Source organism: Erythrolamprus reginae, chromosome 1 (genome assembly GCF_031021105.1).
Source record: "Erythrolamprus reginae isolate rEryReg1 chromosome 1, rEryReg1.hap1, whole genome shotgun sequence".
In the NCBI taxonomy this organism is placed as follows: domain Eukaryota; kingdom Metazoa; phylum Chordata; class Lepidosauria; order Squamata; family Dipsadidae; genus Erythrolamprus; species Erythrolamprus reginae.
The window spans coordinates 178,433,888-178,450,599 of NC_091950.1; the positions used below are offsets into that span (position 1 = coordinate 178,433,888).

A 16,712-nucleotide genomic window follows, 5' to 3' on the forward strand; every position below is an offset into this window, starting at 1 on the left:
GGCTCGCTCTCCCCAATTGGAAGTTATATTACCAGGCCGCAGCCTTATCTTGGATTAAGGAATGGCCAACTTTGGAAAATAGAAGATTATTGAATTTGGAGGGCCACGATCTGATGCTTGGCTGGCATGCCTTTATATGGTATGATAAGTATAAAACACATTCTTATTTTAAGAAACATACAATGAGAAAATCCTTATTAGATGTTTGGAAGGATATAAAAAAAGAACATTTCTTAACAATTCCAGAATGGATTTCTCCTATAGAAACAATTTGCCACCCTAACTTAATTCAAGAAGGGAAGATATGGAAATATAAAGAATTAATAGATGAACAAATGAAATTGAAATCTAGACAAAAGTTACAAGATGAGGGAGTAACAATAGATTGGTGGCAATACATGCAGATTCAGTCCAGATATAAAAAAAACATCAAAACATATATATTCAGGAAGGGGAAACATTTTTTAGGGAACATGTTAATCACAAACCAGAGAAAACTAATAGGAAACGTATATAAATATCTGATTAGCTTTAAAACTACTGATTTGATTTTAAAAGATAATATGATAAGTTGGTGTAAAAATTTAGGAAAAGAAATAGGCTTAGATACCTGGGAAAGAGTTTGGACATATAATTGGAAAATAACTAAATCAGTTTGATTTAAAGAAAATCAGATTAAGATGTTTTACAGGTGGCATTTACCACTTAATAGAATTTCAAAAAGTTTCCAACACATCTCCAAATTGTTGGAAATGTAAAAGAGAAATAGGTTCCTACTATCATCAGTGGTGGACTTGCCAAAAAGCCAATCTCTATTGGAATAAAATAGAAAGTTGGATAAAAGAAATTACCCTTCAGGAGATTAGGAAAATCCCAGAATTTTTTCTACTAGGCATAACAAATAAAAAATATAAAAAGGAAATTTATTATTTAGTAACTCATATCTTGGTTGCCACTAGGATTGTATAGGCACAAAAATGGAAAGAAAAAGATATCCCCAAGGAGGATGACGTACTAAGGAAAATCATAGAATGTGAGGAGATGGACATGATGACAAGGTGGTTAAATAACCAAGAAGAATCAGATTTCTATAAAATTTGGGAAAGGATTTATATATGGTTGAATAAAAAGAATACTAAATGAATGGAATAAAAAGAAATATATATATGAATTGATTCTCTTACAAAAGTTTTAATATATGAAAAATCTAAACAATTTTTTTTCTCTTTTTTATATTCTCTTTATGGATCTTACAAATTCTAGTGTTTTCTTTTCTGTATTAGAAAGACTTCTATTTTGAGCGGGGCAATTGTAGCCCCTGTATATGTTTGATGTTTGTTTGTTTTGTTTGTCTTTTTATGAAAAATTAATAAAATAGAAATTTAGACAAAAACTCATCTTTGCCTTTTTGGAAAAAGTAATTTCATAGACATAAAGACCTAATTGCCTTTTTAATACTGTTTTTAAATCATTTTTTGTTGCAGATGACAAGAAAGTTAGACATTTGGAGCCTGTTCCTTTTTCCCTATTTGTTCTCCTTTTCAATTGTCCATGTCCTTCTTTGTCTGTTTAAATTGTCTGTTCAGTTATCTGGTAACCCTAATTTTGTGGGACACTCTTTTAAAATTTTACATTTTGCCCATGGATCTCTAGGGCTATCATCCATGCTTTTGTCTATGGAAATTCTCAGTCATCATTGTTTGTTTGGTTGTTTGTTTGTTTGTTTGTTTGTTTGTTTACTTACTTACTTACTTACTTACTTACTTACTTACTTACTTACTTACTTACTTACTTACTTACTTACTTATTCAATTTTTATGCCGCCCTTCTCCTTAGACTCAGGGCGGCTTACAACATGTTAGCGATAGCACTTTTTAACAGAGCCAGCATATTGCCCCCACAATCTGGGTCCTCATTTTACCCACCTTGGAAGGATGGAAGGCTGAGTCAACCTTAAGCTGGTGATGAGATTTGAACCGCTGACCTTCAGCTTCAGTGGCCTGCAGTACAGCACTCTACCTGCTGCGCCACCCTGGCTCTTTCCCCGGTTGTCCCAAAGTACTTTTTAAAAAGACAATTTGGAGTTTCTTTGTCTTTGTTTGAAGACATTTTGCTTCTCATCCAAGAAACTTCTGAAGAAACTTCTTGGATGAGCAGCAAAACATCTTCAAGCAAAAACAATCCACTTGTCTTTTGAAAAAAAAGCAACTTTGAGACATCCATGCTCTGGGGTTTGGTCACTCATCTGAGCAGCAACTATTTAGTTAACTATCCTGGAGACAACGTGACGTGTGTACCTCCAAAATTATGCTGGAATATCTGGCTTTACATAGAAAATATGTGAATGTTCATCTAGGCTTACATCTTTGAAGTATGGAACTGACCTTTGAATCATCTATCTGATGTTTTTTTTAAAAAAAAAACCTGACATTATTTGTAGCTCTTCCAGCACTGGAGAATGTTGCAGGTTAGCAGATAATAACATTCCAGTTTAGGAGCTTGTTATACCTCACTAAGACAGTTTAATGAGTTCAAATCCCAGATACTGCATAAATACAACATGTTCTCTTTGCTAATCAAGCCTATTCACTCAAGGTCTTCTCTGGAGCTGTGGCTTCAAAGCAACTTGTGACTAAAGGTAGCTCAAAAGAATTTAACTTTTCAGAGTGACGGATGGTTTCCTGAAGTTATTACTGCACAAAGGTGCTAAGGTTTGTGCAGCACTTTTTGATAATTTTGAGTAAGGTATTTATGGTGGGTAACTTAAAATTTCACAGTATCTTTCTCAGCACCATGAATTGGGAGGTCCACTGTGCTCAAATTTAGCTGTTTTTCTGCACCAAAATGCTTGCCTTAAGTTTTTCTTTTCCTCTCAGCTAGAAAAGCATATTTTCTCTAATCATATTTTCGCAGGAGACATATTGATATTCAAGGGCGCATCTCTGCTCCATCTTTCATTAATTTTCACTGGTTAAACTGCAGAGTGCCTTGTTTTGTAGATATTAAATATAATCAAGTAAAACTGGAATGCCTATAAAATGGAGCAAATGAGACAGGCACAAAGCTTAAATCCGTTTTATTTTTACTGGCACAACAAGCTACGTCACCTGTAGCCCGTGGAAATAGCATAAGCAAAAGAAAATAAAAAGCTTGCATCCCAGAATTTGTTCCAAATACCAAATGAGAAGAGAACAAACCACCTTTCCAACAGTCAAATTTAGCATTAAAGGTGAGAGATTCTGCTATTGCTGTTCTTAAACAATTCCCATAAATCACATAGAAATCTACAGATGATCAGTTCTCTCTCCCTTCTTCCCCTTCAAAGAAAGGGAATTGGCAAAGTTGTTCTACAAGTTCATCCATCATTCATTTTTCCCACAGCTGGACTAGTGCTTTATGATAATTGGGTTGGCAAACCTGTGCCAGGACTGTACCACGGGAAATTGTATGCACAAGATGAATGTTCTTCCACCCCAAGGCATTTTGTGCACAGGTATCTATTCCTAACCGTGAAAACAATTAAACATGTGCATCACAAGCAGGGGTGAAATTCTTCAGGTTCTGACAGGTTCTGGAGAACTGGTAGCGGAAATTTTGAGTAGTTCGGAGAATGGGCAAATACTTCCTCTGACTGGCCCCAGAATGGGGTGGGAATGGAGATTTTGCAGTATCCTTCCCCTGGAGTGGTGTGGGAATGGGGATTTTGCAGTATCCTTCCCCTGCCACACCCACCACACCACACCCACAGAACAGGTAGGGAAACATTTTGAATTTCACCCCGATCCCAGGGTAAACTCCGCTTTTTTGTTTTGTGCTTCTATTGCCACGTAAAGCACACTAGAAGTGGAGTTTGCATTGCAATGTTGCAATGCATGTTTAATCACTTGCCCTCCCTTAGCCCTCCTGCCTATGCCTCTCATTACATGCACAGCAAACAGCAGCAGATAATAGGTAGGGCTAGGCGCTGACTCTTTCAGAGATATCTCGTTTCTGTGTGGCCTGGAAACCAAGCTCAGTGAGGAGTGATTTAAGAGCCGAATTTGGCAAGCTAGGAGAAGGAGTCATTAATAGGAGATGTGTATGTGTGTTTAGATCAATGAAAGCCTGCAAGGGGGAAAGGTTTTAAGGCTCTACAACCCCTCGCTATATTCAAGTTCAGAACTCATTAGGAGGGGATGTTTCTTTAAAAAGGAAATGAAATGGAAGGAGGACAAAATTAGAATGTTTAGTCCACATCCGTCCACATTACATCACTACAGATAAATCGTTAATGGTTGTACCAAGCCAAATGAATACAAGACTGTTTTTTTCTCTCCTTATCAGATATAAATGGAGATAAAGAGAGGAACGTTAAAAAGCAAAGGCCCTGGTGTCTGGATACCATGTGAATTCCTGAGTCTGAAGGACTGTAATTATGTAACTTGCATAAATTGTTTGGCTTAGTCCTGAAAGTGGAAAGTTGTAGTTCAAAGAAAGGCTTAAAGGGAAAGTTTAAGCTGAAGAATTGATTTATATTTACCAGCTCTTGTCACTTTGCATAATGTAACTGAGTGAATAGTGGTCTTGTAAAGAACCCCTTTTTGCATTCTTCCTGCAGAAGCTGGAATAGCAGGATCCTTTGCAGGGTTGTGGCTTCAAGCGAAAAATTCTATTTTTCTCCTGTTCCTTATTGCTGATTTCTCTGCAGAGAAATGTGCCGGCAATTTCAGATACTGTAGTGCTAGCAATAGTACTTAGACTTATATATCACTTCACAGTGCTTTGCTGCCCACACTAAGTGGTTTACAGAGTCAGCATATTGTCCCCAACAATCTGGGTCCTTGTTTTATCCACCTTGGAAGGATGGAAGGCTGAATCAACTTTGAGCCCGGTGAGATTCGATCTGCCAAATTGCTGGCAATTGGCAGTCGCAGAAGTAGTCTGCAATTCTGTATTCTAACATTGTGCCACCTCGGCTTTTCTGTGGTTTAGTAGACACTGAAATACAATATTTACAGGGCTTCAAATTTTCTCTCTGCAATATCATGAATGTAAAAAACACCTATTTCATTGTGGAAAGGATTAGGATCCTGCTCTTCCATCCTCAAATATCTCCTGTAGATAAAAAAACAATTCATCCTCTCCACCGAATTGGATATTTTTTTAATGGAAGACTATAGAGATGGAGTCAAAATTGGATTTTAAGCAGAGAATAATCAAAGTCCGCAATTCCAAGCAAAACATTTTTCAGGGAATATTTTCATAATTTCAGGCAATTTAGAACTAAGGAGAAATTTCCTGACAGAACAATTGATCAGTGGAACGGCTTGCCTCCAGAAGTTGTGAATGCTCCAATACTGGAAGTGTTAAAGAAGATGTTGGATAACAACATCAGAATCCTTCATAATAACATCTTGAGTAAAACAGGGATGTGTACTCTCACCTACATTGACAGCATAAGCAAGCCAAACCCAAGAATAGGAATAATATCAACAAACTAACTAATCTTTGCAGATGATTAGGTATTAGATGGCAAGTACAGCTAAGGAACTACAACCATATCTTATGGCCATGAACGAAGAATGCCAACATTCTTCCCTAATGGCCTGGTGTTCCAATAATTCTGAATTAGAATTAGAAACTAAAATGTTCTGGTCTCACCATAGATTTGCCTATATCATCTGGGTCTGATTGGACGAAAAGGACAGTACTTCAAAAGTTGAAAGAGATAGTGAGTAAGACACCCGAACATATGTATTTTTCTATATACCTCAGTGTGCTTTAATAAGAATCCTATATACCTCAAGTACCTTTATAATGCCTTCATTAATCTTTAAGTTTTACTAAACTTCTAATCATCAGTTCCACATTGTAACAGATAAAACTGCATAGCAGTGATGGGTTCCTATGAGTACGGTCAGATACGCAGTACCGGTAGTAAAAATTTGGTCAGGTACATAGTACCAGTAGCAAAATTTTGATTTTTTTTTTCTTTTTTCCCCTTCTGGGCTCTGGGTATGTTTTTTCTATCATAGTAAATGAGTTTGAATGTGTATAATTTTAAAAGAGCTGTGCGTGCATGTGTGTACATACACTTTATATAGTAGATAATCAGGAGTGGGCTACTGCCCAGACGGGGGAGAACGCAGTGGGGTAGCAAAAATGGGGCTCCACCCCAGAGCACACAATGCATAAGACATGCCCATGGTATGGTAGTAAACATTTTGGTAGCCCATCACTGTTGCGTAGTCTGTATTTTACTTTCCTTTCTCTTATCTGTCCCTTAAGCAATTTGCTTATGGAGACATACACACAGTGGGAATTGGAAGTGAAACTTAAGAAACATCTGAATGCCAAAGCATCTATATAGAACTATCACGTATCGCTAAGCACATATATGCTGTGTTTGTACTTACCTTGTCATTATTTCCCCATGTAATCATATTTTCTGTTGATTTTGCTTTTTTACTTCCCTTTCTGTATGCACGCGGACATGTAACCCATATTATTGGTCCATGAAATAATGCTTGTTCGTCCCACTTTTCCGAAAAGGTAAAAGAATGTAACTAAAAGTGTTTATTTAGATTTTCCTGTCTTATTTCTGAACCTTGCATGCAATAAACCAGAGTTACTCCACTTCCACGTGGTCTCTATTTCCTTGAACCAGTAAGCTTGTTTTTCCTGCAACAATAGAATGTGAGATTGAAATTAGTCTGTCCTACGGCAGCAGAGCTCTGATAGCAAAAGCTACATGACAGGTGACCTGCAAGCTGTTCATAGAGGTTAGAGGTGTCAAACTCAAGGCCAGTGGGCTGAATCCAATCTGTGGGTGCTTAGATCTGATCCGTGGGTCACCCTGGAAAGAGCCCCCTGCAGTGCTTATGTCAGTGGCCCTCCTATTGGCAGAAGATTGCAGGGGCTCCTGCAGCCAAAAAACAAAACTCAGGACCCCATTTTTGCTGGCAGAGTGCTCGGACCTCCACAGGAACTCCCGACACAAGTGATGCTGTGTAGGAATCATGGAGACGTGGTTTTCTAAGCAAAGCAGTTCTGAGCTAGGAAGACCTTCTCTCTGGGCACAAAATCTCTATTGTTCAGATACCTTGTTTATTTTTATAGAAACTTCTTGTGCACACAATTACAATGATTGACTTACCCCAAATGAAGCTAATACTAACAGGTTAATATACAGCATACAGATGGATCATGTCAAGCAACAGGTGAGCGCATGATTGCTAGTTTAACCTTTTGCTCTTAGCTAGAATACATGAGCTGAATAAGTAAGCTTTATCCTAGATACACAGAGAGTAGGGCAAGTAACCTTTCAACTTAAATAGAATAGAGGAACATGATGTTTGGTCATTCTGTATCATTGGCAATAATTGACAATAACCTACAATGTTGAGCTGGCCATACCTAGCTATGGTCACGCTGGCCCCCTGAGATCAAACACAATCCTGATGCAACATTCAATGAAATCGAGTTTGACACCCCTGATACAGGTTAATCATCCTTAGGTTAAGAAGGGAGCTTTTTAGAGCTAGGTACCATATGCTTTCACCAGTTTCCCCACAGGGTAGATATACCAAGAACTAGAATACACCTGCCCTTGAAGCTCCAGATAGAACCCTGAAACCATTCACCATGTACTGTCTTATTACAATGTACTTGGACTACAATTTGGTTGCCAGGAACATTGGAGGCAAATTTTGTGTGGATACACAGCTCTCCTGGCAAATATGAACATCTAAGTTTGGACTTCAACCCTTTCTGTTATATTAATTTCATCCTTTGGTTGTATTGATTCCATTTTAATTTGATATGCTAATCTTTGAAGACAATAATAAAAATTGTCTTGATTTGTTTATGATTTGAAGAGGCTCAAGAAATAAATTGGTGAATCTGCTTCCATAATGGAGGGATATGTTCATTTTAAATGTCCTGAATAAGAAATAAGATTATAATTCAGATTTCTGAAGTGAGCTGTTTTGAAACCTTTTGTTTGAAAGCGTTTGGAAAATATAATCAGTCAAAAATGCTATGACTCTGCCATTAAATGCAGGAAGATAGAATTTCATGTTTTGTCACAGATTACGGATCTTGAATAACAACAAATCAAAGCTATCACTGATTGGAATCCAGAGTTGATTTATACCCCTGGGAGCTTTGCCATTTATTTAAATCTCATCTCAGCCATGTGGTCACTTCTGCAGTGAGGATAGAATAGTACATGGAAAGATGACTAAAATATTTATGGAAAGTTTCAATACTTTCATAAATACTGAAGTGCACAGTTTAAATTAGAAATCTTCTGTTATCTTTCAAACCAAGAAAGCACCCGGTTCACTGGACATATTGGATAGGATACAGCACAAAGTAATTACTGTGATTGTATTTTTATTCTTTGCTGCTCCCTTCTCCAGAAAATTCTGCACATTGTTTAATTTATGTGGTTACCACAATGGCAGCATGAAATTATTATAAAATCTCAATCAGGTATCCTTGTTTTTCTGGTTGAAGAAAAAAAGGGGGAACTATTGTTTCTTTGGTTAATTGTTTAAATTTTAAATTGCTAGAATTAGGTCCCCTGTAAAATATCCACTTAATCTGTGCCAGAGTTCAACTCTAGTGACCCCCCCAAAGTACAACAATTTTGGCACTAGACAACACAAATACTTCTTTGTGCACCTCTTCCAGGCAGCTAAGCACTTTTCTTCTCGGCACTCGGTTTTGAGATACTTTATTTATCTTTTTCAAAATACAATATCGTTTTATTTTGTTTTCATTTCAATAAATTTGTTAATGAAAATGATATTGCAGTGTGAGCATGCAAGCGTTGTGACATTACACACATAAGTGACAACGCTCACAGCACAACATTACTTTGTGCAGTTTGACAAAAGTGGCATGATCCTGAAGCCATGAATGTGTGGTCATATTGGAAAAGAAACCTGCATACCAATGCAGTGAAGTCTCCATCACTGGCTGATCTTTTCCCATCTGAAATTAGCAATGTATCCACAGCTTTCTTACAGAGTCAACCAATCAGCTCCTTGATGGACTCTTTCAAGTATTTTCTACTTTCAATCACTCCATATTTGCTGGGTTCTTCTGGGGTTGAGAGTGGTTTTTTAAAATTGTTATTATTCTTTTTAGAAACATTCCATCAGGAATGAATAAAGGGCATGTTGCACTTAATCTGTGTGAGCAAGATTACTCTTTTATTTTTTTAAAAAAGGTAGAAGCAAAGAATATGGTTTAGATCAAAACAAGAGTTTTCACAGTGTCAGCCTTTGTGGCTCCTAACAGGCCACTGACCAATTTAAATTTGCTTTCTTTTTCCCCAGTGGCTGCATCCAACTCAAGACCCAGGGTATGAGTTTGAAGGGAATGGGGAGATCATCATCCTTGATGGGACTTTTAAAGTAATTTATTTTTTCTATAACACTGTTCCTTCCCATTTATCCAACACATCTTATTTTTTGCAGTTGTTATTCCTCTGCTTTCTTTGCTGTTATATTTCTGGGATGATTTCTTCTTCCCTGCACAAGACAAACCTGAGGTTGTCTTCCACGCTTATGTACTTTGAACAGCTTCTCACCTTTTTTGTTTAGCTCAGTCCCTCCCCAGCTTTCTCTGGCAGGGGATGATGAGGATTGTAGTCAGGATATCTGGAGAGCATGAAAATGGGGAAGGCTGCTTTAGATCACAGCTAAATGATCTAAACAACTTTAATGTGGCATATGTTGTATTTTAATACTTCCTTCTCTGAGGCCAGTACCCAATCTATGTTCTTCCCTTGGCAAAATGAGAAGAAGGAAAGGGAAGACATCTATGAGGGTTTCCCCCCCCTATTCTTTAAAAATGTACGGATTTTATCTACTCTCATTAAAATACAATTATAGAATAATTGGATGCTATGCCAAAGGAATGAACCATGAATTTTTAATTAAAAATAATAAGGGAAGAAGAATTAGAAAATGGGAGATGATCTCGGACTGCAAGAAAGCAAAGGAGTTGGAGTTTTGTTAAATATTTCTAACTTGAGGCGGCATTCTCATGAAGTTTCCCTATTTTTAAATTTGAATTTATAAAGAAAAGGATATTCGGTGCCTTCTTGTGCTTCTGTTTCTTATGCCACAAAAGGAAAAGAAGACAGAAAGTTAGGGGAAAAAACAGGTTTTTGGCTGGGTTGAAATGGCTAGTTCAGCTAAGGAAACAAAGTCAGATTCAATTAATGCTTTGCTTTCATTGGTTTGCTTTATAAATACAATAATTGCGTTCGTAGAATTGATGCTCTTTATCTTCCATTAGGAATAATTCCATAATATTCCCAAATGTCTGGAAGGAGTTGGGTGGCTTAGAAATTTAATAAATTAAATTAAAATAATTAAATTTAATGGATCGCCTCCACGATTGAAACCTTAACATTCCACACACCTTTCATCCTGAATCCAAACCTCATAAAGAATGCGAAGAAGAGGAAGAATCTTAACTTTTGTTGTTGTTGAATCTTAACTTTTGTTGTTGTTGTTTTAAACCAAAACCACAGGTCCCATTGTATCTCTGGCACAATCTGTTCTCTCAATTTCTTTACTGCTTTTAAATACTTTTCTTCCCCTTCCTCATTCTTGGGAACCCCATCTCTCCCTCCATCTTTCCAGTGCTGGTCACAGCTTCCCTGGGCTTCAGTGGAAAAATTGTGGCAGCAAACCTGGTTGAGAAGACCCGGACAGTTTTTATTAAAAGAAATTAAATGGGGAGGCACTTCCCCCCCCCCCCTCTGCCTTTTGTTTGCATAAATTGATCCAATTTCTAAGCCCAGTGGTCAAACACACTTTGCGTGTGTGTGTGTGTGTGTGTGTGTGTGTGTGTGTGTGTGTTTTAGCTGTGGACAAGCTGCGCAAGGAACAAAAACCAAACAGGAGGCTACAGTTTTTAAAAAGGAGACTTTACAGCAGAATTAGATGACTTGAAAGCTGTCATTCACACATCAGCACAGGCGTTTTCTGTTATAAACAACCAAGCCCCAAAGTGAATCGGAACAGACATCACGCAAACCAAAAGCACCAAAGTCAACCCCTCACGTTGGACATGTCCATCTCCCACCCCCCACCCCCATTCAACAGCATAAATTCTTTTTACAATTAAACTTTAAGACCAATTCCTCCCTCTCAGTTCTCCCTCCCCACCCCCTTCTTAAAATAAAGCCTCAAAGCTGGAAATGTTAAGCTGGTGGCATTTACAGTGTTTTATATACAGAACATCAAATGAAATTCAAGAGCTCCCCCATCTCTGTCCTCCTTTTTCCACTTTTACCCCTGTCCCCACCGCGCGGGCCCCCACTGTCCCCACCGCGGTCGGAGCTCCTCGCCACCTGTCCGGAGGGAAAATACAAATAAAACCCTCTCCTCCCGCGCCCAATCCAAAATTGGCTTCGGAGAGAGTCCCGGCATTCTCGTCCCGTCGTGGGGAAAGGGTAGTTTTGTCCCTGACAGGAATAATTTCCACCGCCGGCGTCGCCTTTCAGGAAAGGCGGGAAAGCAGCAAAAGGTTCCCTCACGAGTCTGGTCGGCGGGCCACGGTGGGGCGGCGGCGGCGCTGGGGTCAGTAGGGCCCCACGGCCACCGCCTCCACCTCCTTGGACGGCCTCCGTTCCTTCACCAGGAAGTTGATCATGCCTTCGGACTTGATGAGCAGGTTGCAGCCGAGGAAGAAAATGCCGAAGACGACGGTGAGCGACAGGACGCACATGACGGCTATCTGCACCACCCGCATGATGTACAGGCTCCGCTCGTCGGGCGCCGCCACCACGAAGCCGTCGTCGGTCACCACGGATGTCGGCGTGAAGGCCTGGAGCACTCGCTCCAGAGACTCGGTGCCGTTGACCAGCAGCAGCCCCCTCAGCCCCTCCTCCGTCTGATTAGCGCCCAGCGTGGAGTTCATGGCCCCGGCGGCAGGGAGACCGGGCTGCAGGCACCGGCGAAGGAGCGAGAGAGCGGCGCAGTTTCCCCGGAGATGTGTCCGACGGCGCTCAGCAGCGAACCTCATGCGGCAGCTTGCAGCGGCGGTCCCAGAAGGGAGGACGGGCAACCTGTGGCGCGCGAACAACGAGCCAGACGCGGCTGGGAATCCCGGGCCGAGCGGCGCACTCCTCAGCTCCTGTCAGGGATCCCACTTTTCCGTCAAAAAAGCGGGAAGGGACCGCAGAAACTGCCCCAATCGCTGCCCCCTGCCTCGCCGTCAAGGAAAAAAAGTGAGACGGGAGCGCAGCGCGGACAGGCAGCCAGAAGGAGAAAGAAGAAGCCGCCAGCTCCGCGCCTCCGAGCGGCTCTTTTGATACAACAGGAGACGGGCGAGGACGAAGAGTCCCGAACTCCCACTCCTTCCCCCGCCCCCCCCCCCCCCCACGGCAGCGTGGCCTGGAAAAGAACCGGCGGCAGCCACACACGCGCCGTTTCGCTCCGCCTCGCCATCGGGGGCGCCGGGCGGGGCAGGAGGAGGGGGAGGGAGAAAGAGAGAGTCAAGCCTCGAATTTCTTTAGTTGTTCGTTATCGCGGATTTTTTATTTTATTTTGGAAAGGGAAACAAAATGAAAATGCTTTGATAATACCCAACGGCCGTGATTTCTAGTTTCATCAACAATGAGGCAGCGCTCCCCCCAAAAGTTGATAGGATATGACAACTATTAGCTTTTCCTATCGTTCCCATCACCCATCTGACTATATCTGTAACTTGTTGCTTGTATCCTTACGATTTATATTAATATTGTTTCTTGATTGCTTATTTAACCCCCTATGACAATCATTAAGTGTTGCACCTCATGATTCTTGACAAATGTATCTTTTCTTTTATGTATACTGAGAGCATATGCACCAATGACAAATTCCTTGTGTGTTCAGTCACACTTGGCCAATAAAGAATTCTATTCTATCCTATCCTATCCTATCCTATTCTATTCTAATTCCAATTTTATTTAGGACAATAATACATGAGCTATTCAAAATGAGGCAGTGTTAGCTTTCTGCTTTGTCTATCTACTGTTGTTTACAATGTGCTTCAAGTTGCTTAGTTGTATAATTCAAAATCACTATTTCTCCTCTGAACAATATTAAAGAAGATTGGACAAACACTATCCTTTTTATAATCTCTTTCCCTCTCCCTCTCTCTCTCCCTCTTCCCCTCCCTCCCTCTGTATGTATTCTATTAAGAAACAGCATCTCAGTGATTTATCAAATCTCTCTCTCTCTATCAAATGCAACATTTTGGCAGAAAATGTATCCATGATCTGTCGATTTTTCAAATTTGAGTCCAGGAGAAAGCAATCTAACAGAAGTACATGTTTACATGTCAATATATCAAAGGTTGGCCTAACAAACCAGGAGCACTTGCTTATATAGAAAAAGGGCACATACCAAACAATAGATAAGATTCTAAAAATAAGGAAAATAAAGTGTAAAAATCCCAAGTTAACTATTACATTGAGGGAAGAAAGATATAAAGTTAGATAATGAAAGGTAAAGCTATATTGGCAGGAGCAGATTAGGTTTTGGAACCATTTTTCATCCAGTAAGGTTGATGAAATGTAAGACTTATTTATTATTTATTTATTACATTTATTTGCTGCACATCTTACCACAAGGCAACTCTATGTGAAGATTTAATTTCACATTATAGCCTGTAAAACTGTCTCTGAATTTGATTCCCCAATGAAGCTAAAATAAATAACATTTTTTAAAACAAAAAAATAACATTAAGCTGAAAATAACATTCCTTCTGACCAAATCAAACTTGGCCAAATAAAGCTGTCCTGTTCTCTGTTCAGTTCTATTTTCTATTTAAATAAACAATTTCTTCCACAGCTTCTGCAAAGTTTGAATACTGGTGACAGAATATGGATGCCATCATACCCTTTCCTTAACAATGCTAAGGAATTAATTTGCCATTGTTGTCACCTGTTTTATTTTTATATTTTTATTCCCTTCTTTAGTCCACAACTTTTTTATACCCAGGTCTATCCAGAGCCTGTTAATGGATGAGACCAAAAAAAAAAAAGCCAGCTTCTGCCATCTGCTGAGAAAACAAAAGTATTACACAGTGGTTATTCTTTTAATTTCTTTTAATGAGCAAACACGATGAGTTACCTCTATTAAGATATATAAACATTTCTGCCCAAAAAGACACATAAAAAGTCAAATATTCTCCCAGTGAAATATGAATGGCAAATTAATTCATTTTGTTTATCAGCTAGATCAGGCTGGCTGAGGAATTCTGGGAGTGGAAGTTTCCAGATTTGGAGACCCCTGATCTAGATGACTTGTGAGAAAGTATGTTCATATACACTGGGGTGGGATTGGAAAGATGAATTCATTTTAAAAAAATCCAGATTTTTAAAAGAATGAATATGCAACCCAACATTTCTGTTGTTAAGTGAGAAATGTTAAGTGAGTTTTGCCCCATTTTATACTTTTCTGGTCACATTTATTAAATACTTTATTATTGTCATTGTACGTATATACACAGTATACCCATACAATGAAATTCACATAACGCATAAAGACCAGGCCCAATACACATAAACAATCCCAAAAAACACGTCCCACCCGCCACAAATTCCTCAGCTTGAGCTACCTAAATATCTACACAACAGACCAAGTAATGCTATCCAACAGGTTACTTACTAATGGTGACCCTTTAGTTCGTTATTAAGCGAATCTCCACAGTTGTTAAGTTAATAACATGGCTATTAAGTGAATCTGGCTTCCCCGTTGATTTTGGCTGTCAGAAGGTCACAAAAATGGATCACAGATATAACTCCAGGACACTGCAACCGTCATAAATATGAGCCAGTTGGTGAGTGGCTGAACTTTGATCTCATGACCATGAGAGATGCTGCAATGGTTGTAAGAAGGCAACAGTTATAAGTCACTTTTTTTTCAGTACTTTGTAACTTTGGTCACAAAACGAACTGCTGTAAATCGAGGGTTACCTGGACTGCTTTGTGACCAAAGACAAGCATTGGCTTAAGATGTATAAAATTTGAGAGTTCACGTATTTTAAGAGAAAGGTACAAATTGGAAAAAAAATAATCATCCTAAGAATAGTCCATGAATGTTAAAAGCCAGCATAGTAGTGTAGGTTACGGGATGTGCTTTTTTTTGATCCACCTGTCTAATTTGATGCAAGTGGAAAGCAAGGAGAAAATACCCCAGAGGTTGTAACTCCATCTAAACATTTTGTCCCATTAGTTTGTTGGTTGTGAAGTCAGGTACCAGATGGTCTCGAGTTTTTCAAACAACACCTGCTCTATCCATCTGCAACCAGGTAACTTTAGTGAGAGCACTGTGTAAAATTTCCAATCAAGAAGCCTGATGAATTAGAGGCCAGAAATTGAATTAAATAGGGCAGTGGTGGAAACCTATGGCACACATGCCACAGGTGGCACGCGGAGTCATATCAGAGGGCACATGAGGCATTGCCCTATGTCAGCTCCCGTACACATAGGCACACTGGCCAGCTGATTTTCGGCCTTGGGGAAGGCTCTTTCCCCCTCTGGAAGCTTCAGAGAAGCTTCCCTGAAGCCCAAGAGTGTTAAAAAAGGCCCAATGGGCAAAGCAGAAGTTCAGAAAAACAGACTTTCAGTTTGCCTGTTGTGCTGTTTTTCACACTCTGGTGGCTTCCTGAAGCCCCACAGTGCAAAAAAATGGCCCAGTACACAAACTGGAACTTCAGAAAAATGTTGTGCTCATTGTGCTGTTTTTCACATCCCGGGGCTTCAGGGAAGTTTCCTCAAGCCCCCAGAGTGGGAAAAACAGCACAATGGGTAAACCGGAAGTCCGTTTTTCCAAACTTCCAATTTGCACGTTTGGACATTTTTTTCACCATCCCAAAGCCTCAGTGAGGACTGTGCACATGCACAGGGTGTGGCACAGGGGGGTGCACATGCGTGGGGGGGGAGGGAACGGGTGTGGGTTGAATTAAATAGGGCATGCAAACCAAACAAGATTCACCATCAGTGTTCCCTCTATTTTTGGGGGGTGGGCGGAAAAGTATAGTGTCTGAGCGGCAGTCCCTTCGGGACTGGGCGGCACAGAAATAATAAATAAATAAACAAACAAACAAACAAACAAACAAACAAATAAATAAAAAACCCACCCTGTTTTGCCTCCGAGAATTTCAAAATAAAATACTATACTGTATGTCTATAACAGTGGGCTCATAATAGGGCAACTCTATCAATATCAAAATGCCACTTAAATAGTTGAGCTAGTTTCAAACTAGATTTTGATTTTCTTTCTCTCTTCCTTACTCCCATTCTTTTTCTTTCTCTTTTCCTTCCTCTCTTTTTTCTATCTGTTTCTCTCTCTTCCTCTCTTCCTCTCTCTCTCCTTCCCTCTCACTCTTTCCCTCTCGGCTTCTGGGCAGGTTTGGAAAACTCTGAGTTGATGATGATTTTTAAGTGAGCGATTGCTCACTGCTCAGCTTAGAGGGAACTATGTTCACCATAACTGAAATAAGGAGAGAACTAAGGGAATAACTAATTCCTGGAATCAGTTCATCCACAGGCAAAACGATAAGGAAATGAAAATGTTGCCAAAATGACATCTGTCTTATTGGTTTCTGCTTATTGTCCTGACCAGTTCACATCGCGATGGAAGTGCACGTTTTGTGCTCATGCACATCACTTCCTGGAAATGACCCACTGCACATGTGCACAGAGCGTTTGCATATGC

General features: G+C 39.8%; 1 protein-coding gene across 1 annotated transcript; it reads right to left on the reverse strand.

Annotated features, from left to right (window-relative positions):
* Nucleotides 1-11,187: 11,187 nt before the first annotated feature.
* On the reverse strand, nucleotides 11,188-12,240 carry RPRM (reprimo, TP53 dependent G2 arrest mediator homolog). The gene has a single exon (XM_070737136.1). It carries the CDS (start codon nucleotides 12,028-12,030, stop codon nucleotides 11,587-11,589), a length of 444 nt encoding a protein of 147 aa, XP_070593237.1. The 5' UTR covers nucleotides 12,031-12,240; the 3' UTR covers nucleotides 11,188-11,586.
* Nucleotides 12,241-16,712: the final 4,472 nt, after the last annotated feature.

What these genes read in the sequence shown, in the direction of transcription:
- RPRM (XM_070737136.1), bottom strand. Translation starts at nt 12,030, where the DNA reads ATGAGGTTCGCTGCTGAGCGCCGTCGGACACATCTCCGGGGAAACTGC.